Below are 25374 nucleotides of genomic sequence, written 5' to 3'. Positions count from 1 at the left end.
AAGTTCACTGGGTGACTTTGCACCAGTCATTATTTCTTACCCCAACCTACCTAACAGGGTAGTTGTGAAGATAAAACAGAGGGAAGAGAGCCATGTAAGCCACCTCAAGCTCCTTGCAGGAAGCGTGGGATAAAATAGATACGTACACATATAAAGCTGCAAGGCCCATTGATGCAGGTTGAAGGGGTGATAGTAAAGAGTAGGGCTGTGCAGGGACCCCCAGATCCAACTTGGAAGCCGCTTTGCGGCTTCCGAGGCGGGCCCAATCCAGATTTAATTGGGCAGATTGGGCAGATTCGGAATCCAATTGGGCAGATTCGGGGCCCCCCGACCCGCCTCAGCCCCGAACCTGAAGCGGGTCCCCCCCAACACCTCCACATAACCCCCCAGCTCCTTATCTGGGCCGCCTCCTCCTCTGCTGCCACCGTCTCCTTTGCGCCGTCTTCGCCGCCATCGCCTTCATCACCGCCCGCTGCTGCTGTCTTCGCTGCCTCCTCTGCCACCGCTGCTGTACTGCCTCCTGAGGCCTGGACATGCAGTGACTCAAATTTTAAAAATGGCGACTCCCTGGAAGAAGAGTCGCTGTGCTTCCAGGCCTCAGGAGGCAGCGGCGGTGCAGGGGCAGAGGCGGTGCGGTGGCAGAGGCGAGGAGAAGGCGGCTCAGGTAAGGACCTGGAGGTGCAGGGGGGGCTGGGCTGGGAGCCGAAGCACACCAAGCCCCTGACCGGCTCCAGGCCGCTTTGTGCCCCCTCTGCTTCACCTCGGAGGGGGCAAAAAGTGGCCCGAAGCAGCCCGCTTCGACTTGGGGTTCAGGCCTCGGGCCGAAGCAGTGCACAGCTAGTAGAGGGGGCAGTAATCCTGCCTATTGCTCCTCCCATGTTATTTCTTGTATGCTAATCTTACCAAAGCAGCAGGGGATAGAACCTCAGCAAAGAGCTGGTGCTCGAATTGCTCCAGTAATGTAAGGAGAAGCCCAACTTGATTGCCAGTGAGGTGCTTAGGATCTATTACAGCCGATTAAACTATCCCTAATTTCATTTAAGAATCCCTACTTCTGCTTTTTAAAAAGAATTATCTAAGATAAAGTGAATGTTGTTCATTTGAAAACATGTCTTTTCAGAAGTGAACCTGACCCATCACAGGTCTGTATCTCAGAAACAACTTATTTATAAAACAGGCAGAAGCAAAACCTTGGAGACAAGCGGTCTATTGTGCAGGTGCTTGCTTACCTGCGCCCACTCAACCTCATTATCTTCATGATAACTGCTTATTGTGTTCCCATTCTTTGGCCTTGTTGCAAGATACTCGGCATCTCTCACTGTTATGCCACGACGAGCTCGACTATTTGTGCTGCAATTCTTTCCAGCCCATAGCATGCTCAGGAGTTGGTCTATAGCTAAGAATTTGTTAGAAAACATGGCATTACCCACTACATTGAAAAAGAAGATGGAACATGTTTCTTCTATCATTTCTATAGTGTTTAAAATATGACTGTAAACAGACTATGGATTGCCTGTTATCACAATATATAGCATGGTCTTCTAAGCATTGCCGGCTAGGTCTGTCACTAGAGGAGAAAAGGAAGGTAGCTCATACTTTTCCTTTGAGATCAGATGTATGGCGCCTCCAACATGTGGAGTCACGCACATCCTGGACTGGATGAAGAAAGCTCCATGTAAACTGGAAATACATGCATCTTGGATACACACAAATGCTGCAATTGCTATAATCACTTGAAAAGGTCTGCTGTGATAGTAGCAGTCACATCTAATCCCAGCATAGAGTTAACCAAAGAGGGGTTAGCCAACCTCCAGAGACTGATGGGGGGGGGGGGCAGGGAGAATTGTACTGGATCATGGTATCAGCGCTAGGTTTGATGTACAAAGGGAGGAAGAAGTGCCTATTCTGACTGGTTTCAGAATAGGTGGAAGAGTATCTTAGTTTTCTTTCCTCTGATTCAGATCTAGTGGTTCTTATAGGCACTTGGAGTACAGGATGACGCCAAAGTAGAAGGGAAACCCAAGGCACCTCCACCTTCTTGCTAACCAATTAAGAGAGCAATCCTATGGCCGCTAGTCAGCTGCTAGATGGACACAGGATATCTGGTTTTCCAGGAACTGACCTTCCCCCACTTTCACACTGCCTTGCAGGCAGCGCAGAACAGCCTCAAGCTCCTATGAGGAGCGCGGAGTGGCCTAAACGGGGCATTCCACAGGGTGTTCCAGGGCAGGGAAGGCAGAAATGCTGGTACAACACAGCCTATGTGTCATCCAGCAGCCTCCTCCCTCACTCCACCTTCCTGCAGCTAGACAGCTGAAATCGGATGCCGGGGAAGCGCAGAGGAACGATCTCCTCCATGCTTCTCCTGCCCTGCATTGGATAGGCGGTCACCTCTGAGTTTGGATTGCACCCTAAAAGTCTGACTGAAGAAGATACAGCTTGGTAATGAATTGCCAGGATTAGACAACCATCAGGCTGCAAGTTCTGCCTGCAGGCTGCTGGGTCAGTAAGCTCAGTCCAAATGCATCCAAAAGGAGGGATGTAGCAGGGGTACTGTAGTCAGCTAGAAAAGTCACTGGTCTATTTTAGACCAATGTATTTAATCACTGAAATAAAACATGATTGTCCCTGGCAAATTAAGCCACCTACATCCCATATGCATCATGATTCATCTTAGTGGCCCTGAAAAGCTGAAAAAGAGAGAAGGAGAAATTTGTCTCTATTCCGCTTTCCCTGTGAGAGGAGGAAAACCAGGAAGCAAGAACAAAAGGTCTTCGACAGGGGTGCTCATCCGGTTTATGCTGTATTTTGTGGTTTTAATTTTTGTGAACCACCCAGAAAGCTTCTGCTATTGGTATAAGAACGTAACAAACAAACAAACAAACAAACGCCATATCTGGTGTTAGATGGCGGGCAGGGGCTGTACACGTGCACGCACACATACATACTCACACTCTTCCCTTCCACAGGTTCAAACCTTCCCCTTCCCTTCCCATTGGGATCTAGGGATTGCAGTGATCTCCAGCTTTCCCTTGCCTGGTCTTACCTTCATTCACTTACTGGAGGTAAAAGTACATTTTCCATAGCTAGCACAAGTGCTGACAAGGGAATAGCCATTCTTATCTCCAGTCACTGATAAGAGATAAGAGCAGGGTTTCCCCTAGTGTGGGCCTAGCTAGCATTAGGAAAGCCATGTTCCCCTCCTCTGAACAGCAACTGATCAGCTGTGTAGCAGGGCAAAGTGGGTGAGGTCCTCATGGCTCCATAGACCACACTGGGAGCAGCTGAGGGATGCATGTTGCCCATAGGCCACAGGTTGTGCACCCCTGCTGTACAGTATTTACTAGAGATGGAAGAGAAATTTCTTCAGTCCTCATTTTAATGTGAACTTACCTACATTTGCACTCTCTAACCAGTACATGAGCTGAAATACAGTTATCCTTCAAAATGCACATTTCTCTGAGTTTTTGATGCAGTTCCCCAATCAAAAAATGCATACAAAATATATATATTAGGGGGAATTGTCACAAAAATGCCTATATAAAGCAAAACTGCATACAAAAATGTGCATATTAGGTGAAATGTACATGAAAATCTGCATGAATTTTCAAACTGATGAGAAAATGGAACAAACCAAACAAGACTGGAAAGATGAGAAACAGAGAAACTGAAATTGGCACATTTGTCCTTCCCTTGTATTTACAGCCATATTTACTGTGATGTTGACTATTTTAAATCAAGAAGACACTAACAGAGAAGACAACTTTTGAGATACACTTGGAAATCTACCTCTTACATGGAGTTCATTGGTGCTGTTCAGAGAACTGAAAATATATTTCATAAAGAATTCTGGTGAGGGCAAATGTGCTTTACCCAGGCAGACTCCTTGCAGAGCCAACGTAAGGATGGCAGCTGCCAGCCGAGGAATAGTATTTTTATCAGCACCATTGCTGTGCAGGATACCAGTTTCTTTCTCCAGAACACTTACATGAACACACTGAAAACAGAAGAAAATTCTATTTATCAAGATATACGTAATCACATTGTAATACAAGTAACGAGGCTGGAAAGATGGATAGGAGTTTAAATCTGTCTACAGTGGAAATGTAAAAACTACATTTGTTAGGACTAGTGATGAAGTCAGAGTATGGGATTTCTGGAGCAGGGCTTTTCCCAGCCCAGATGCCCAACCCAATATGAGCACAGCCCAAGCAACAATACCTGATGGAGTGCCTCAGCATGAACCTACCTGGACTCTATGATCTACATTGGAGGCCTACCTCCGAGTGCCTCCTCCAAGGGAGGCTCAGAAGGTAACAACAAGGGAGAGGGCCTTCTCAGTGGTGGCCCCCCAATGCTCTCCCCTCTGAGGTCCGTCTGGTGCCAACACTGTCATCTTTTCAGTGCAAGGTTAAGACTGTTCTGTATTCCCAGGCATTTGTCGGCATATGATAGGCATTTATGACAGTTGTTTTTATCAGGTCCAGAATCTTACTGTAACTGTTTTTGCTGTTTACATTGTTTTTAAATTTTGTATGCTTAAGATTTTATATTATGTTTTTATTATCTTGTATTTGTGGTTTGTAATGTTCATGAACCACCCAGAGAGCTTCGGCTCTTCGCCAATATAGAAATGAAATAAATGAAATAAACTCTGCAGTGTGGGCTCAGCTACAAATTAGGCTTTCCCACTGCTACAACTGTCCGCTGTGCTTTCCTATACACTGGGAAAGCCTTCTGCTGTGGCCCCCATAAGCTGGCAGCAGCATTTTGGGTGCTCAAGATGTCTGGGGAAGTACATTTTTTCAAATATTTTCCCCTACCCCAGGATTTCTGGTTTTATATTGTTTTACTGGCACATCTACAAAAGGCAAAGGAAATGTGACTAAAGCAACAGCTTAGGCTTTACGGGAATCTAGAGTTTATTCCTGGCTGTTCTGCATACTTTCGCTTAATTAGTCAGAAAGGAATCATAATAGGCCATTTGTGCTCCTGCCTTGCACATAGAGTTTTTGCTTTGTGTGGTCTGTTCAGAAGTGAAAGTTTGTTGGAGGCAGACGACTTCTTCATCTGCTATAAAATCTCTAGCAATTTTCCCCAAAGGTGAAATTATGACACTGATCATTTATCTATAGGCATGGGTATGTTTTACCCTTTAAAAATACATATACATAGTAGTGTAAAGCCCATGTCGCCAGGGGACTAGTAGTCTAAGATGAAAAAGGGCCACCGTCATTTAGTTTTAAAGGAAAGGCTTCACAATTTGTACCTCCAGCCCTTTATGACACAGCCAAGATGGCCCCTGCTTCCCCATCTCAAAGCCAGCCTCGCCCACCACAAACACCCAGACCACCTCAAGACCAGCAGACAATGGCTAGCTGCCCTGTGCAGCACCTCCTATTTATAAAAAAAACCCCATAAGCTGCACATTTGCTGCCTCCTCTCTCTCTCTCTCTCTCTCTCTCTCCACATTCTGCAGTGGGATAATGAGACAGTAAATTTAATGCTCTCCTCCTCACTTCCCCTGCCCACCGGGGTTGTTAGAGGAAGCCAATGGGAGATGACACTCTTGCCAGCTTCTCTACAGTGAGGGTATTTGGACTGCGAGGGGAAAGGAAAGAGGAGGAGAATGGCTGGTGTTTGGCTATCAAAGCTCGAGCTTTGAACTTTTTCAAACTTTCAAAATGTTCTGTACATCCACACTGCTGAAGCTTGATTTTTCTAAAAAATGAGAAAAATTGGTCTGGTAGATCTCTAGTAATAAGTGTTACGCTAACATATTTTCATATAGATATGACCCCCACCCCTTATTATTTTGCACTATAGTACAGCTTGCTGGGAATTATAGGAATTGCAGTCCAACACATCTGGAAGGCACCAGGGTGGGTAAGGGTGGCTTAGCTCTTAAAAGGCTGGGTTTGAATTTCTGTGTATTCAACCATGTTGGTACTAAAATCAGGGTTTCCATCTCTTTTTTTCTGACAGGCTCCTCATCTTTAACAGCTGCATGGTAGGGTCCTCTCCATGCTGGGAATAGCTGTATCTACTGAATTTGGCTGGTGCAGGGTGGGTGAAAATTTCATTTCAGTTCATTTTGATAAGAATTTACTAAAATTCACAAATTTCTTCATATTCAGGATGGAAAGAACTTGAGATCTAAAACATCTGAATGTGGGAGAAAATGAAAGAGACAGATTCATCCATTCCTAGAAAGGAGGTGCCTTAAAATTGTGGAAGGTGAATCTGAAGCTGGAAAAATGACAACAGTCCTGACAGCATGGTGATGTGTGTGTGTGTGGTCATAATGAATAATGTGTATGGTCCAGATGGTGTCTTGAAATGGTGGGAGGGAAAGGGTGAGGCTGAAAATGAATGAGAAATAGCTAACAATGGGGGAAGTGCTTTCAAAAAAATATATTTTTCAGCATACCCCACTTGATGTGACAATTTCATAGAAAAATATTTTCAAGGAGCTAGACAATAGCGGCCATGTGCTTCCTGACTTTTAAAAGGATGCTTACATTTAAATGTAAATGGATGTCTTATTTTCCCCACCCTCCACTTGCAAGTTGTTCATGGTTCAAAAACTACTTTCTGTAGACTGAACTCAAGAGTATAAGAGAGAGAGGCGTCAACAAAAGAGGCACAAAGAAGCCCGTCTTTCAAGACAATATCCTTTCCTAGTTGTTAAAAAGAATTTAAAATACAAATACATAAAGGGCTCTATTTTATTTGGCTTGCTTCTGTTTGCATGGAAGTATTTGAGCTTCTGAAGCAAAATTCCCATAACCAAAGTGATTATCTTCAGGTGGTGTCGTTCTTTGGGCTTGCTTTTGATATCATGGTGTCTTGCAGTGGTTTCACACCATATACCATACCTCCAAATTCACATTTTTCAGCAGGCACTCACATAGTTATCGTGCTGCCATAAAGGCTTCTAAAAGTAAGTGTGTGGGAGGGAGGGGAGGGGGAAGAGGGAGAGAGAGACCTGCATTTGCACAAGTGGTGAGCTGCCATTAAACTGAGCCTTTTTCTTTTTTCATTTAATCAGGGAGAGTGGGATGCCCAAATTCAAGATTAGTGATAAATATAAATGTTATTTTACTCAATTTAGATACTGGGGAACTCACAAACCTTTTAACATTCAGGTATAAAATAGAATAAGTGGCAGAAGGTTACAGTACATTATGACAGTGGCTTAAACTTGGGGGAAAAAACCCCCATCAATAACAGTGGTAATTTTAGACTCTGGATTTAGAGAGCAATCCCCTAAACAGTGATGGTAAGTCAGAGAGAGATTGGGTTCAGATGATTGCCACAGGGGAAGAAACCATCGTGGCTGCTCCCCCCAACCCCGTGTGTGCCCCACGAGCGCCCGCCATTTGCATTATCCCCCACGCTGCAGTGAGGGTTGGCATCCAGGTTTCATACCCACCCTGTGACCCACAACATGCAGTAGAGGTTGTAGGGTGGGTACAAAGTCTCCCTGCCGCGCCATGCGCTGGTTTCTTATGACACGCCAACCCGCATTGCAATGGGAATAATGCTCGTGGTGTCCACTTGCGTGGCACACATGGGGGTAGGGGGAGCAGCCACAGTGATTTCTTCCCCTGCTGCGATCATCCGAATGCACCCAGAGATAAAAGGGGGCGTGCTAGTGGATGGGGAGGAGAGGGGAAAAGAGAAGCCTGGATATGCAGTATTCTATGGTCTCTCCAGTTCCCTCCCTGCCTACCAAAAGGTAAGTCATCTAGATGGGTTCAGAGGGCCGTCTAGCCACTTTTTGTATTTTAAATGGAGGAACGGAGTCAAAATCACCTCTGTCCTCCTCACGCCCTGCCTGGCTCAGAGCCCTTTGTCTATCGGGAGCACAACCCATAGGACTGCACTCTAAATGGCCTTACAAGACCCCCTCTTTATATGTAATGTGTATTAATTGCATTACTTTAAAATGTGGTAAAGCCCTGCTGTGTTTGGGGCCCCTCTCATTCATTTTGCTGACTGGGGCCCTGGATTTCTGTCCCAAAGTCCTGTCCTGAGAGCACCACTGATCCAGAAGAGAAATATTTGCTGATGTATTGGCTTTCAGAAAACCATGCACCAGTTGTGGCTAAGCTTTCTGTCCTAACCACTAACATACCCCTTGCCATTCCAAACACACACTTTACCCCTGGGCTTCATAATGGAACACCGTTAGCATATGTTGGGGCATATGTAATAGTTTTTGGAAATACTTCATGCAAATTTTCACAGAATTGAAACTTCATTTTATCTGTTGCAGCTCCTTCCAGGGCAAACATGTATATTGACGCAGGAAACATCCATACTGTTATGGATGAAAACAGGTTTGTTTTTTTCCTGGAAATTCTTAAAATGGTCGGCCAGCGTTCTAAGCACAATGTTCTGGCAGCACTCTGCAGTGTTCTGCTGATACTCCATGGATTTCCATTCCTGACCACTTTCCTCACTGCTTATCAACTATCTAAAGTAGATAAGTTCACTGATAACGGGACTTTATCATGATAACATTGATAAAGTTCATTGCATTGTGTTGAATGCATGGCTCAACACATCCTCCAAAACCTTCAAGTTTGAGTTGTATCAGGAAATGGTAAGTTGTGATTGTGACATATGTTAAAATATTCACAAGGCCAGTCACTATGAAAAAATCTGCATAGCCAGCTAGGGCTGATCTATACCAGGTTGTTTTTTTTTCATTATTGTCACACCTGGCTCACCAGTACAGCACATGACACACTCCCTAAACCATTTTTCTCATTCAGCCCTTATATTCTGGAGCGTTCAAGACTGCTTTTATAATTATTTTTGGCCATCTTGGGGTTTACTTGCGGACTATGTCCTGTGTGTATGCTATCATTGCAGTTTTGCTATCTGTGCAGGTGGGAGTGGCTTCACTTGTGGAACTTCAGCTAAGTCAATCCCTTAGCAGGGGGAGGGGCAGGTAGTGTGTGGGGCTGCTGGGGAGGAAGTGGGTCTGTCCACCATTTCCTGCGATCAGTGGTGGTGGATCATATCCACCAATTTAAATTGTGGTGGGTGGGCCGTGTACTTCCTGTGCACCTCCACATCTGTGAAGAATGGGATTTGTGGGCGGGAACACCCCCTCCCCCATGAACTCTTCCTTTCTCACTTGCTCGCATATGGCTGCGTAGTAACATGGCCCCTTGATGCTGCCATCACCAAGGAAAAAGCAGGATATGACAGCAGGAGGAGGAGGAGGAGGAGGAAATAGACATGGGGAGGCAGGGGCTGTTTTGTTGGACACTGCTGTGCAAGAGCAGCCCCCACGCACACTTCCTTTTCCTCCTCCACTGTAATTCCCCCCCCCCGCTACTTTTGACTGCAGATGTACTGTGGAGCCCTCAGTAATTTAAACAATTTTCATGTTTAAACCTCTACTGCTTTGCACCACTGCAGATGTGCATTCTCTCAGCTGAGTCAAAAAAGAAAAGAAAGGAAAAGAAAAGAAAAGAAAGACACCAGAAGCAGCATCCATTCCACTTCTAATGCAATCCAAGCTCTACAAAGCAGCACGTGGCACAGACTTGCATTACAAAGTTACAGAACTCACCTGACCAATCCCCTACTTCTCCTGCATTTAGAACACTTTGCAATTTTGTGCGTCATGCAGTTGCATACAGACATTGAATACTGCGCTGTATTCATTAGTGTGCGCCTCAGTGAAAACTATTGTGTTTTGAAGACACAATACTTACTCATGCTGCCACAGTGACTTGTACCTGGATGGAGCTCTAGTGTAGATCCTCTTCTAGTCTAGTCAAACTTGTATTGATTTTAATTACATTAAAATTATGGTGTAAAAGGGTAATATGAATAGCTGGCCAATGTAAATACAATCCTACTTTGGGCAACAGTGAGAATATTCAGCTAAAAGATTAGCCTTTACTTGTGTTTTACTGCATTTTGCTTTTTACCTGGTGTTCAGATATTTTAAAATGTTTCCTTATTGCCTCCAGAACATCTTCAGTTTCATTCCATGAGAAATAATAGCAGTCTTCATTGCGTCTTAAATTGAGCATACTGTTCAGGAAAAAATTATAATCCTTGTCCTTCAAACTGAATGTTGATGGACAGACGTTTTTTTGATGAGTGATAAAGTACAAAAGAATAAGGGAAATTTTCTGGAATACTTCTTCACTAAGATGGCTTTCCAAATCTCCTCCAGCAATTAATATGAAAGCATCAGATTCAAGGCACTATGAATAAGAAAACATACAAAAATAAATTTCAAATAGGGCTCACTACAAATCTCTGGTGAATACCAGAATGGACATATGTTAAGACAGCATGTGGGAGACGGGAGGCCAACTTTAACCATTTGACCACACTGCGGGAATGGCATCTTATCTAGCTTGGCCCTATGTCTCACATGACAGAAATGAACAGTGAAATCCTAACCCTGAGATCTGCTGGCTGGAGGGGTTGTGATGCCATGGAGGTCTTCCACTGCCAGATGGTGGTGGTCCAACTGTTACAAGGCTCCAGTTATGCCCATGGAAAGCTCCAGGAGCATAAGTCTACCTCTGTCAGTAGCAGAGGCATTGCTAATTCTTAAAAGATCTGGGGCACAGGCCCATAACACAGATTTGCATTATCTATCTATCTATCTATCTATCTATCTCCGAGTCTAATGTATGTGTGTGGTGTGTGTGCATGTGGTGTGCTTGCGTGTGTGTATAGATTACATACATACATAAGAAGTGTGCACTGACCACCCCCATCCCACTTCAACACAGACCCCGAATCAGCATTTTGGCAAACTTCCCACTTCTACTCAGGCCAATTTGTAGTTGGACCACTTCACCTCAGCACCAAACCTGAGTCAAGGTTGGAAAAAATGGGTCTTTATGCTGCCTGTTGACTACCATGGGAAATTAGAAAAAAAAACTGTAACTTTTTCTCTTGGTTAGAACTGGATGATTATTTCAGGCATAGTAGCCCCCTAGAAGGGGATTACACCTGCTCAATGTCAGAAAAATTGGTGCAGGGTTTATATTTTGATTTTCTTTTAAAGGGAGCTGCCAATAATGTTTTAATTCCTTGGAAGAATTGGATAAAAATGTCAGGTTTCATTGCCCCACCAGAGGAGATAATGTCTGTCAAATTTCAGAATGATAGCCACAAGGATTTTTGTGCAAGGGTGGCCTTGACATTTTAGGTCTCCAAAAGAGGGCATTTCTCCCTATTTATCTCCCTATTTTCCTTACAGACCATTGTTCTGAAAATTATAGACAGCCTAGAGTTGTCCCTAAGTAAGAAACCAGTGAAGTTGCAGGTGGTTAGGTGCAGCAGTTCATGTGGAAAGGGAGTTCTCCAATTTGGACTGGGGGTGTGTGATTCGCTTTCCCTTCTCTTCACCCCTTCTCCAATAGTTTTTGGGTAAATTTGTATGAAATTGCACAGGTCATTAAAGGTGCCCCAGAGGCAAGAAACCTGCAATGTTTCTGAAGGATATACATGCATGCAAATTTAGAATTACTAGAATTTATTTACATTTCACTAATATTAGCAGCAGTAGTGGGGGGGGTACCCACATCAAACTCTAAACCATGCCCCTTTTTCAAAAGTGACAGGTCCCCCCCCCCCCGGGAGACCGGAAGTCCCACCCTAGATGGAAGTCCCACCTCTGGAAGTCGTGCCCTGGAAGGAGCAATCAGCTGGTCAGGTCATATGACCTTCAGGGTCACCTGACGGGGTCATGTGACCTCTCTACAAACTCACCATGCCACCACGGTCGAATAGGAAGAGGTTTTAGAGCCCTAACAAGTACGAGTGCGGAAATGGCTCAAAGGGCCATTTCCAATCCCTCCCCGGATTGGCCCAGAGGGGTCTTGTGACTCCTCTATGCCCTTGCCCCCTCACAACGAACCAATAGGAAGAGGTTTTAGCAGAAACAGCCTACCCCATCAGCCAGTCAGAAGAGGTGCAGCCAGATTCGATCAATGTAGCCATTTAGCTTGTCCAGACATGTTTCCTGCATAGAGAACATGGAGATGCTAGACACCCTTGAATACTGACCGCCAGAAAGGCCGCAAGCTGAGTAATGCTTACATACTTTTAAAAAGAACTAGAAAGGGAGAGCCTGCTATAGCTCCTGCGAATGTAAGAAGAAAAGATGCAGCTGTGGCAGAGAACATAGCTGTAGACATTTTTACAGATTTCCTGGAAAATTTGAGGAGGCTATAAGCAGCCCGTTAAAACAATGAAGGCCATCCGCAATAAGCAGTTCAATAAAACTTTAAGGAAGAAAGGAACTTTACATCTATATAGATGTACTGCCACAAAAGTTATAATTGCAGTTTTCACAGAGCTACTAGGGGGGCATGATTTATGGAGAGAGAAAACAAGGTTTCCAAGTCAAAAAACATTCCATATTAAGTTGTCTAGCAGCACCACGCCCTTTTTTCTTTCTTCTGCAGAACACTTGGTTTTATGTTTAAAACTTACTACAAGCTTACCTGCAGTCTGACCCATCACCCTGAACATATTTAGAAAGCTGTTAAGGTTCCCCCCCCCCAACTATGCTCACCCCATAAAGTGACTTTGCATCATTAACCTCACACTGAGGTGTAGAAGGCAAACACAGATCAAGCAAGGGACTACACAGAATTGTCAGGATCCAACTACTACCCCTCACACTTTTGTTAGAGAGTTTTGTGTTAGTCTTGCTTAGCAGCACCCCATCCATTCTTTCTGTGTCTGTCTTCTACATCTCAATGTGAGGGTTAATGATGCAAAGTCACTTTACAGGGGTGTGTCTAGGGCCCTTTGGGCCATTTCCACACCCGTACCTGTTAGGGCTCTAAAACCTCTTCCCTTTGGTCCACGGTGGCATGACAAGTTTGTAGAGGGGTCACATGACCCCTGTCAGGTGACCCTGATGGTCATATGACCTGAGCAGCTGATCGCTCCTTCTGGGGCAGGACTTCTGGAGGTGGGACTTCTGGCTAGGGCGGGACTTCCAGTCTCACAAGGGGGCAGGGCACCTGTCGCTTTTGAAATGGGGTGTGGTTTAGAGTTTGGTGTGGGTACCCCTCCCCACTACTAGCAGCAGGGGGACATGGGTGGAAGGTGCTATTTCACTCATGTCCTGCTTGTGGGTTTCCTGTGGGCATCTGGTTGGCCACTGTGTGAACAGAATGCTGGACCAGATGGACCTTGGTCTGCAGCCCGGCTCTTCTTATGTTCTTAAATATAGAGTGCCTCTGAGCATATGCAGAATGCTTTTCTTTCACTACTGAGCACTTACAATCTCCCCCTACCAGTTCTGGTCCCCTCCATGCAACCATCCCTCCTCATCCTACCATCCTCCAGCAACTCTTCATAAAAACAGATGTCTTGTGTTGTGCAACTCTCCTTGTTATGCACAAGCTCTCATTGTATCTTCCTCCCCATAACTTTGGTGCCAAGAGTTCACCAGGATTCAGCCAATGAGTCTGTTTTCAAAACTAGGGCTATGTTATGGAGAAACTCTGAGTATGTACTAAGTGCCTTTACCTCACCACTGAAGCTAGAGTTCATTAAAAATTGGGGGACACACACACAAATGACAAAATATGCATAGAACTGAGCTGAAAGGCTAGACAATTCATTAGATGGAATTGGGTAGGCACTGTATTAAGCCTGCAGTACCATGCTCACAACTCAGGACTTATTTCTGAGTAAACATGCAGAACATCAAGGTGCAAACCTCCCTGCAAAAGTAAATTATGCAGGAATCCTATACACAATTTCCTGAGGGTAAGCCTCATTAAACGTAATGGGGCTTCTGAGTAGGCATACATAGGATTGTACAAATTAGCAGTATTTATCTCCCCTCCACTTAAAAAACAAACCAAAAACTCCTATTGTTATTAAAGCTTTCTGTTAATAGGAACATAGGAAGCTGCCTTATACTGAGTCAGACCATCTAGCGCAGTATTGTTGACAGTGACTGGCAGCAGCAGCTCTCCAGGGTTTCAGGCAGGATTCTTTCCTTTCCTAGACCTACCTGGAGATGCCGGGGATTGAACCTGGGACCTTCTGCATGCAAAGCAGGTGCTCCACCACTGAGCTACAGCCCTCCCTATTGCTGGATAATGGCAACTGACAAATAGATTTGTTTCTCTGCAACCATGTGAACCCACTTTTCTCAAAGACTTGAGTGAGAAGGAGAAAAACCAACCCTCTTGTCTGTTTGTACAAAGTCAAATACAGTTCAGCTCCTCTTGCCCGCTGAAGAATATGCTCTGGGTGGAATAAAGAAGAGAAAGAATGAACAGAATAGGGGAGGGAAGAAGAAAAGAAGAATGGCGACTGGAAATGCGGGGGGATTCTAGAGAAAAGACCTTAAACAAAGTGCCTCCTTTTAGAGAGGTAGTACTTCAGAGGAATTTAGGAGGCTGTGGAAGGTTTGTAAGGATTGCACATACTTCAATTAATTTTATGAGGTGAGGTGGCTGAGGGCTTTTTCTAGCTTTTCTAAAACTGTAGAACCTATTTAAAAGCCCCAGCAGTTCCTTGATCATGAAGCCACATAGTCCTAACCCTCCTTTTGGAATAATTTGAGTCCTACAGCTATTTAGGAGAAATTAAAGTGGAGGGGGAGAAAGAAGTTTGTGGAGGTTAATTGGAGTCTTTGCTGTACTGAAGCTACTAAACTTCTGCAGAAGCCAAAGGTGTCAGGGTGGACACTGAGCCCATAGAACCCCAGAGCAGTTCTGATTCTGAGGAGGAACAGCAATCGGTGGGAGAGGAGCTCGCTCATCTCTCACAAGCACAGCAGCTGGCAGAGATTCCTCCTGCCAGCATTCCTGGGATAGATAGTGACCCTGGCAACAAGAGAGCGCTGGAGGGAGGCTTGCTGGACGCTCAGCACAGACACAGGGAGCGGCGCCAGATGGAGGGTGCCGAAAGGAGGTGCTCCGCTCGTTTGGTGCACAAACAACGGTCACGTCCCGAGGACCCAAGGGAAAGAGGAAGGATCTCTCCATAGCCCATACGTTCAGAGTATTCCAGCGGTTCTCCTTCAAACGGAGACCAAGCTGTCAGGAGCGCCCTAGCTGCCTCTTACAGTCCCCTCCAATAGCCAACTCAAGAGACAGACGACGAGGATTCTTTCCAAGGCTTTATTCCTTTATTACTTAATGGCTCTTACAGGTACTAATCACTAGTAACTAAGCAAGGAACTGCACTGGGGTAGATAGGAGAATAGCCTAAGCTCCAGGTAAGGCAGTTGGTCCCCGTTTGAAGGAGAAGTGCAGGAAGACTCTGAACTTATGGGCTATGGAGAGATCCTCCCTCTTTCCCTTGGGTCCTCGGGACGCGACCGTTGTTTTGGCACCAAACAAGCGGAGCGCCTCCTTTCAGCACCCTCCATCTGGCGCCGCTCCCTGCGTCTGCACCGAGCGTCCAGCAAGCTGCCCTCCAGCGCTCTCTCACTGCCAGGGTCACTATCTCTCTCAGGAATGGTGGCAGGAGGAATCTCTGCCAGCTGCTGTGCTTGTGAGAGATGAGTGAGCTCCTCTCCCACAGATTGCTGTTCTTCCTCAGAATCAGAACTGCTCTGGGGTTCTATGGGCTCAGTTTCCACCCTGACAAAAGGTTCCAGTTTGGGGCAGTAAAATCAGATGCTGTGTGAAATACCAGTATCTCACATGGAGCTCTTTCTTCCTTTCCTTCTCCTTCTTCAAAATTTAATTGCAAGCAAGCTCCCAACAGTGGGCATGTAAAAGCAGAAAAGTAGGGGGAAAGAGGTTTTTTGCACCTAAAAAAACCACCACACCAGATATAAGGGATACTGACCTCCTAATAGTCACCTTAAACACCTCCTGATTAGAATTTCTAATCTCCTGTGTGGCTTGGCAGTTTTTACTTTTTGTTTTAGTCTTTGAGAAAGGGAAACTTTATGTATGGCTAGCACAAAAGCCACTGACCTAACTGTCTGAAATTTGGCAGGTTCAGTCAGCTGCATAGGGGCTGCAAGGTCCCCAAATTCCATGCACACATGTGAAACATGCACACACACACAAAATAGCTCTTTGCTTTGACAAATTTTCTTGAAAACAGCCAATTTTACCTGTGACTAGCACAAAAGCCACTGGACCTAACTGCCTGAACTTTGGCAGGTTCAATCAGCTCTATGGGAGCTGCTAGGACCCCGAATTCCATGCACTTATGTGGAAGCACCAAAAAAAAATAAAAAATAGCTCTTTGCTTTGACAGATTTTCTAATCCCCTGTGTGGCTTGACAGTTGTTAAAAAAAATAATTTTTGTTATGTTTTGTTTTAGTCTTTGAGAAATGGCCGTTTCTGTTTTCCAATGCTAGTCAATGGGAAAATGTTAAAAAAAATGGCAATTAGGAAAGCTCAAAAGATCTGGTGCACAGTTCAAAAGATCCAGGGCCTGTGCCCAGGTGGGCCTTCCCTAACGACACCCCTGATCAGTAGCCAGCGGAAGGCCCCCAAATGGAAAGTTCTGTAGTAGGGGTGAGGACAGCTTCGGATTCACTGGATCCAAAGCCCTCTCTTCTCCAGTTCCCCAGGATCGAGGCCCCAACCGATGCCAGCCTCAGGTTGACTGAAGTATTTCCCCTCCCACTGAAATCACCAAGATCCACCAGGAAAAAAACCAGTGAAAACCAGACCCCACACTCTTCCCTGGCTGCTTGTGTTCTGGCAGAGCTCCAGATGCAGCGGTGGCTCCATGGTGGATGTTCCCATCAGGCCAGGCTCAGATTGCTCTGTAAGTGTCATCCTGAGCATCACTTAGTAAGATCATACTATTGAACACAGATGGGTTTGCTCCATCTACTAATGTCATGTGTATCTGTGTGTGTGTGTGTGTGTGTGTGCATGTGAGTGAGAGAGAGACAGAGTGGTGGTGGTGGTGGTTACTTAGTGAAGAGGTGTACATGTTCATGAGGATTTCCTTTTTCATTATTACTTTATATGTGCCAAGGCCAACCATTGGCAAGCCTGCTCGCTCAGGTTCTGGGTACAAGCTTCTCTGGCTCAATTCCGATCTAATTGGCATAGGTAAGTACTTAACATTGGATGTAATCCTGCTTTCTCCACTTGTAGGACAGTGAGGCTTCTGCCATGCCTGAACACACCAAACCATGGATCCAGGAACTATAGGTGTGGGGCCAATGATGTGGTTCCTTATTACCCTACCAATGCGCTACTTCCCAGCCAATCACTATCCTGGCTGATGTGGTTCTTGGTGGATCCAAACATTATTGAAGTGGCATGGGAAAGGTGCCACAGGAAAGTACCTTCCATACTACTAGGAGGCAGTAATGTATGGCCCTCAATGTTCCTTTAATCTGAATTATTTGTTCATTAACTGAAATTTGGATTTTAACAAGGCTTGCAGGAAATTGCAAATGAAATCTGAGATAATTTTGGTTACAGTTTGATCTCTGCAAAATAAAACTAGCCTGGAAAGTTGCAGAGGTCTATTTTGGTTTCTGCTAATCCTCAACAGCATGGAAACAACGCTGACATACTAGAATCCTTCTCTAGTCTTCCATATAAATGCTACAGTTCAAGCCGGTCCCACTGTTTATATGTTTGTTTGGTTTTAAAACACACACACAAAACCTCCCAAAGCTAGAAAAACTAAATGGTTACAAAAATGTACACATATGCTTGAAGGGCATAGTATGTTTCTTGAAAACAATGAATATAGTATACGAATAAATTCATAAACAATAAGAAACATTTCCCCTCTTATTCTTCTTTTTTGACCTGGGAGACCAAATGCATGAAAAGGAAGGTTTCGCTCTTACTAAATTATCTGTATAATTTTCTGTTCATCCCTTGATTCACTAACCAGATTACAGTCCTCTTGCATCCCATAAATCCTTTGAGGACACACAGTTTTCTCCAGCAACATCCTGATAATTCCCCTTGATTGGTTCTGGTGGTGTTCAGTGTAGTTGCTAGCTGAAATGATACGTAAAACATCCCTCAAATAGCTGTGGCGGGAGTTATAGCTGTTGTCCTCCTTCATTTCTCCACCGGGTTGTGTTCCAGCAGTATGTGGGCCAAATATAAAAGCCAAAGATACGATCCAAAGAACTGGATGCATAGTCATTTCCTCTTCTTCCCGTAGCCTGCGTCTGCTTTGGGTGCAATCGTCGTTTGCAGTTCACAGCTTAAACTTGAAGCCTGAAGAATTTATATCATAAAGGGTGGAGGGAAAACCCCTTAATTAGTGTGGCTGCAATATGTTTGGAAGGATTTATTAATTGGTTGGCTAAGCTGATTTGCAGTGGCAAGCTGTTTCTGAACAACGGGGGGGGGGGTCTGTAGGGAGTTTACAGCAGGGAACTAGCAGGGAACGACATTGATTGTGGGCAGAACGTTTCTGTAGCATTACACCAAAAAAGGTTGACTCAGATCATTCCTCTCCCCAACCTCAATAATAATAAAATCTTTTTGGTACACTGCTCCTTTCTCATTAACAAATTTGGTAATGATAGGCTTCTGTGATAAGTTTAGGAAAAGGTTGCTGGTTTCCCTTTCACTGCATAATGTAAGGACTACGGAAATTCAATGAGAATAGACTATTAGAAATGGGACTCAGCAAGAATTCACACTGGTTTCCAGCCGTTTGTGCAATTATTATCATCATCGTCATCGTTGTTGTTGTTGTTGTTAGTAGTAGTAGTAGTAGTAGTAGTATTGCAATGTATATATTGTTCTACAACATCAATAAAATACCTAAGCAGTGAATAATAAAAGGGAAAATACTACTACTACAAATAATACAGAAATAAACCTTTAAAATCAGATTGTATCAATAAAACCATGACTGATTAGTCAGGGAAGGCTTGTTTAAATAACAATGTCTTCAATCTTGATGCTTGCCTGACATCAACAGGCAGCGAATTCCATAGAGAGGGGGCCAGTACAGTAAAGGCACAATCCCATGCATGTTGGAAATGCTGGGAGCTGCAGGACTTCTTTTTCTGTCTAAACATGCATAGGATTGTGCCCCAAAGGCTGTACTCCAAGTGGACTCCAAATGGACTGCAGGTCCATGCGGAAGTTCAGGAGTGCCTCATTTCATGGCCTTGGTGACCAGGCAGGCTGGTAAGGGGCAGTCTCTCAGACATCCTGGTCCCAAGTTGTTTAGGGCTTTATACACCGATATCAACTTTAAACATGGCCAGGTAGCAAATAATAGCTTGAACCTACAAGCCACTTAGTGAGGAAGCCACGTACAGCTGCTACTGCACCTGTGTTGAAGAATCCAAGGCAACGGTGGGGAACGTGTGGCTCTCCACATGTTGTTTTATTCCAAGAACCATCAGCCCCACCCTGCCAATGGTCAGGGATTATGAGAGCTGTAGTTCACAATGTCTGAAGGTTCCCCACCCCTGATCTAAGGTGCAGTCTACACATACTGGGTGAAGTGGTAGGATGCTGAGCTCATAAAATGGACTGCACAACTTTAAACTGTGGGTGGGTTTTCCATTTTTAATGCTCCTCCATGGGGGGAGGAGGAGGAGGAAAAAGAAAGAGAACTCTCTGAAATAGCAAAGTAGCAGAGCAAGGTTCTGTCCCAGCTTTCTGTCTGCTGTCTTCATTTTCTTTGCAAGGACTTAGCGGAATAGTTTAAAAGGTAACCAGTCACCTGCAGTCTGGAGTAGTACAGTCTACAATACCACCTCATTCTGATGCATGTGTAGACAAGGTCTACCTTGTAATTCCAGCCATGTCAGTATTCTGCCCATTTCCCACACTTGTACAATGCTGCAGCAACCTATTTATTTATCACATTTATATCCCAGTTTTCCTCCAAAGAGCTCAAACATGGCTTCCATCTCATTTTATCCCCACAACAACCCGGGTTGAGCTAGGTTATAGTGAGAGAAAGTGACTGGCCCAAAGTCAGCCAATGAACTTTGTGGGTGAGTGGGGGATTTGAACCTGGTCCCTAGCCCAAAATGCTAACCTTTATTTATTTATTTATTTATTTATATTTATTTATTTATTTAATTTCTGTACCACCCAGTAGCTGAAGCACTACACCACAGTGGTCTCACTGGTCTCTATTATATAGACCATTATGATTTCTATTGGCCTTGAACGCCACGACAAAGTTGCGGCAGATGTCTCTCAAGGCTTTCCCATGTAATAAAGGAAAAACAAGTTAAGTTCATAGGATGAAATGTTTCCCATCCCCTCCTCTGCCCTGCCTGCATGAACAGCCTTTCTGGTTGGTCAGGGCCCCCCTCCTGCACAATGTGGGATGGGGTGCGGGAGGGAGATGGGGAGAATCACCCAAAAATTATTTGGGGATCCATGTCATTGACATTAATGCTGCTGTAGTAGTCAGTTCGACCTTCTGGAACAATTATCTGTTTGGATTGCCTTTGCTTGGTTTGTTTGCTTTATTCAAATTTGTATTAAAAAGTGTGTAACTCTTCCTGGCCCGCTGAGTACATCCTGCAACCAATCTCAATAAGTTCACTCATTATTTAAAACACTAACATCACCTTTTGGCTTAAAGTTAATTATTTTCTTATCATGCTGAAAGAAACACATTGCAAAGATGTCATTTTGTCAAAACATTATTAGAAATGTACCCAAGTTCCCTCCTGCCAGTGAAAAGATCACCGTACAGACATACAATTCATTCTTAATGTATTGTCAGAAACCACACAGAACATCTTTCATAGTGTCTTCTTCATCCCAGCTGAATCAAAAGGCAAACAAATAGGAACTTTGGCCTAATTCAGCTAACAAATATGGGAATGTAAATGCATGCATCCTTTTATTGGCAACAGCCTCCGGACAATATCCATGCCTGATATACACACCAGACCTGGTTCACTATAAAAGAATGTAGGTTTGCTTGCATAATATAGCTGCTTTAAGAGGCTGTAAAAGTAGAGCGAACTAATAACGCCTGCCAAAGTAGTGCCTGGCATACAGTCAGATGGAAAGTTAACAGTGTGTGGATGTTGCAAGGAGACTGTGATGGTTAAAAATAGTTTTTTTTTTTTAAGCTTTAGGACGTTATTAACAAAGATGTTAGCACTGAACAAACAACATTAGGAAGAACCCCCCCCAATTTTGAATTCTCTCCTCTTACCTTGGGTTAGGAGGATTGTGTATCTTTGAATCTGTGGCCTTTTGAATCCCACAAAGTATTTTGCTGCCAGGAAGTCGAATGTTTTTAAAATTCCTTGAGGGTCCTCTGCAAGCCAGAGAGGATTAGTTTATTTCTGCCTTGAAAAGTTCTGGTTGCTATGGAGAGAGCTGCACTTGAGGTAACAATGGAGGTGGGACGCCATTTGTACACATGCTTCCTGGCAGGTTTCAGAAATCACACTATAAAATGAGTGCAGCTAACTATTTTAACTTTATATGTTATGCAAATATCTCCCAGTTAACAGCATCACAAAGCAGCAGGCTATGCATCTGCTAAACAATTTCTACCAAATAGCTGATAAAGTCAAGTAATTCAAAACAATTCTCTCCATCCTGTAGTGCTGTTTTCAGATGACATTCTCCTGCAAAACAGAAAAGGGATTTAAAATGTTTTCTATTTTACCTGCAGAATGTCTAAATTTTCTTTCCTTAACCGAAGGGGCTTCTGTATCTTGTTTTGGACTCTCACACTTGACCCACCAAAAGGTAGGTCTTAAATTTTAGGGGTGGGGGTGGCTATATGCTTTCCAGCCACTAGGTAATACTACCCACTTTGGCTTCTATTGACTAGTGAGCACCCTAAAATTAATATCCAATTTTGCTATTATTGGGATGACCATGTCTCTGTTTACTTCTGATCTTTGCCTCACAAGGAGCATTATGTTTTGCTCAGTGCTGGAGAAAGTTCTGAGCACCTGTTGACTTTTTATATTTAAATTAAAAATGGGGAACAGCCAATTATTCCTTTGTTACAGCAGCCCTTGGTGCAACTTGAAGTCTGTTTTGCACCTAGCCCAGTACAGACTAATTCAGTCTACCTAACACTTCCTGTGCTCTTCCTTAAGATACGTACAAACAGATAATGGGGCTTTCACATTATGCTCAGCTTATTCCTTCTCCCTTTGTTGTTCTTTTGCTTAAAAACCAGCCTGAAGAAGAGTTCTGGAGAACTCACAGGCTTGCTTGCAACGTTGTAACATTCTAGTTAGCTATAAAAACTACAGTGGCTTTTGGAGTCCGTTCCCCCCTGCCCCCCAATGGACCAATACAACTATCTAATGATTAGTATTGGCTTGAATGCTTGATTTTGCTAAGTTAACCAATGCTGTGTCTCACATAAGGGTTTCCCTAAATACAAATACATCCATGAACAGATGGCTGCACCTACCATGTGGAAAGCCCTACCATGCACTTGGATATCCACCAACATTTGGATGGATAAATCCACAAGTAAGGGTTGTTGTTGTTCAGTCGTTAAGTCATGTACGACTCTTCGTGACCCCATGGACCATAACACGCCAGGCCTTCCTGTCCTCTGCTCTCTCCTGGAGTGTGCTCAAGTCCATATTCATGGTATCGGTGATGCTATCTAGCCATCTCATCCTCTGCCGTCCCCTTCTCCTTTTGCCTTCAGTCTTTCCCAGTATCAGGGTCTTTTCCAGGGAGATTTCTCTTCGCATTAGGTGGCCAAAATATTTGAGCTTCAGCTTCAGTATCTGTCCTTCCAATGAGCACTCAGGTTGATTTCCTTTAGGACTGACTGATTTGACCTCCTTGCAGTCCAGGGGACTCGTAAGAGTCTTCTCCAGCCCCACAATTCAAAAGCATCAATTCTTCGGCGCTCAGCCTTCCTTATAGTCCAGCTCTCACAGCCATACGTTGCTACTGGGAAAACCATAGCTTTGATTATAGGAACCTTGGTTGGCAAGGTGATGTCTCTGCTTCTTACTATGCTGTCTAGGTGTGCCATAGCTTTCCTCCCAAGGAGCAAGCGTCTTTTAATTTCATGGCTACAGTCACCGTCTGCGGTGATCTTGGAGCCCAAGAAAATAAAATCTGTCACTGCTTCCATTTCTTCCCCTTCTATATGCCAGGAAGTGATGGGGCCAGATGCCATGATCTTAGTTTTTTTAATGTTGAGTTTAGACCAGCTTTTGCACTCTCCACTTTCACCCTCAACAAGAGGCTCTTTAGATCCTCTTTGCTTTCTGCCATTAGGGTAGTATCGTCTGCGTATCTGAGGTTGTTGATAATTCTCCCGGCAATCTTAATTCTGACCTGTGATTCATCCAACCCGGCGTTTCTCATGATGTACTCTGCATATAAGTTAAATAAGCAGGGCGACAATATACAGCCGTACTCCTTATTTATCGTACTCCTTTCCCAATTTTTAACCAATCGGTTGTTCCATGTCCGGTTCTTACTGTTGCTTCTTGACCCTCGTACAGGTTTGTCAGGAGACAGGTAAGGTGGTCTGGTACTTCCATCACTTTAAGAATTTGCCACAGTTTGTTGTGATCCACACAATCAAAGGCTTTAGCGTAATCAATGAAGCAGAAATAGACATTTTTCTGGAATTCTCTTGCTTTCTCCATGATGCAGCGAATGTTGGCGATTTGATCTCTAGTTCCCCTGCCTCTTCGAAACCCAGCTTGTACTTCTGGTAGTTCTCGGTTCACATACTGCTGAAGCCTAGCTTGTAAGATTTTGAGCATAACCTTGCTGGCATGTGAAATGAGCGCAATTGTATGGTAGTTCGAACACTCTTTGGCATTGCCCTTCTTTGGAATTGGAATGTAAACTGACCTTTTCCAGTCTTGTGGCCACTGTTGAGTGTTCCAAATTTGTTGGCATATTGAGTGCAGCACTTTAATAGCAACATCTTTTAGGATCTTAAATAGCTCAGCAGGAATACTGTCATCTCTGCTAGCTTTGTTGTTAGTCATGCTTCCTAAGGCCCACTTGACTTCACTCTCTAGGATGTCCGGCTCAAGTTCAGTGACCGCACTATCATGGCTATTAGGGACATTAAGATCTTTCCTGTATAGTTCTTCTGTGTATTCTTTCCACCTCTTCTTAATCTCATCTGCTTCTGTGAGGTCCCTGCCTTCTTTGTCCTTTATCATGCCCGTCTTTGCACAAAACATTCCCTTGAGATCTCTGATTTTCTTGAAAAGATCTCTAGTCTTTCCCATTCTATCGTTTTCCTCGATTTCTTTGCATTGTTCATTTAAGAAGGCCTTCTTGTCTCTCCTTGCTATTCTCTGGAAATCTGCATTCAGTTGAATATATCTTCCCCTTTCTCCCTTGCTTTTCACTTCCCTTCTTTCCTCAGCTACTTGTAAAGCCTCCTCAGACAGCCTCTTTGTTTTCTTGCATTTCCTTTTCTTTGTGATGGATTTAGTTGCTGCCTCCTGAACAATGTTACGGACCTCCATCCATAGTTCCTCAGGCACTCTGTCTATCAGGTCTAATCCCTGAAATCTATTCCTCACCTCCACTGTATATTCATAAGGGATATGATTTAGGTCAAACCTGAATGGTTTAGTGGTTTTCCCTACGTTCTTCAATTTAAGCCGAAATTTTGCAACAAGAAGCTCAGGATCTGAGCCACAGTCAGCTCCAGGTCTTGTTTTTACTGACTGTATAGAGCGTCTCCATCTTTGGCTGCAAAGTACATAATCAATCTGATTTCGATACTGACCATCTGGTGATGTCCATGTGTAGAGTCGCCTCTTGTGCTGTTGAAAAAGAGGGTTTGCTATGATCAGCGTGTTCTCTTGGAAAAACTCTATTAGCCTTTGTCCTGCTTCATTTTGTACACCAAGGCCATGCTTGCCTGTTCTCCCGGTGATTTCTTGACTTCCTACTTTAGCATTCCGATCCCCTATGATGAAGAGGACATCTTTTTTTGGTGTTAGTTCTAGAAGGTATTGTAGGTCTTCATAGAACCGATCAGCCTCAGCTTCTTCGGCCTCAGTGGTTGGGGCATAGACTTGAATTACTGTGATGTTGAATGGTTTGCCTTCGATTTGTACTGAGAACATTCTATCATTTTTGAGATTGTACCCCAGTACTGCTTTTCCCACCCTTTTATTGACTATGAGTGCTACTCCATTTCTTCTAAGGGATTCTTGCCCACAGTAGTAGATATAATGGTCACCTGAATTAAATTTACCCATGCTTGTCCATTTTAGTTCGCTGGTTCCCAAGATGTCGATGTTCAATCTTGCCATCTCATGTTTGACCACCTCCAGCTTACCTTGATTCATTGATCTTACATTCCAGGTTCCTAAACAATATTGTTCTTAACAGCATCGGACTTTCTTTTCACCACCAGACACATCCACAGCTGAGTGTCCTTTCGGCTTTGGCCCAGCCGCTTCACTCTTTCTGGCGCTACTT

The 25374-nt window shown here is 44.1% G+C and overlaps 1 protein-coding gene across 1 annotated transcript in view; it reads right to left on the bottom strand.

The window, feature by feature from the left end:
- Positions 1 to 18121, bottom strand: part of SLC39A12 (solute carrier family 39 member 12) — a 51914-nt gene extending 33793 nt beyond the window's left edge. Inside the window, exons 1-4 of the mRNA XM_084859004.1 lie at positions 17858 to 18121; positions 9957 to 10238; positions 3790 to 3997; positions 1230 to 1396 (exon numbers count right to left, since the gene is read on the bottom strand). Coding sequence (XP_084715130.1) covers positions 1230 to 1396; positions 3790 to 3997; positions 9957 to 10238; positions 17858 to 18121 — 921 coding nt within the window. The remainder of the gene's footprint in view (positions 1 to 1229; positions 1397 to 3789; positions 3998 to 9956; positions 10239 to 17857) is intronic.
- Positions 18122 to 25374: the final 7253 nt, after the last annotated feature.

The sequence above is a fragment of the Heloderma suspectum genome, chromosome 5 (genome assembly GCF_057233095.1).
Source record: "Heloderma suspectum isolate Gila_16-S chromosome 5, 16-S_ref, whole genome shotgun sequence".
NCBI lineage: Eukaryota > Metazoa > Chordata > Lepidosauria > Squamata > Helodermatidae > Heloderma > Heloderma suspectum.
Note: the sequence above shows the minus strand (reverse complement) of the source record. Positions and strands in the feature narration are given on the sequence as shown.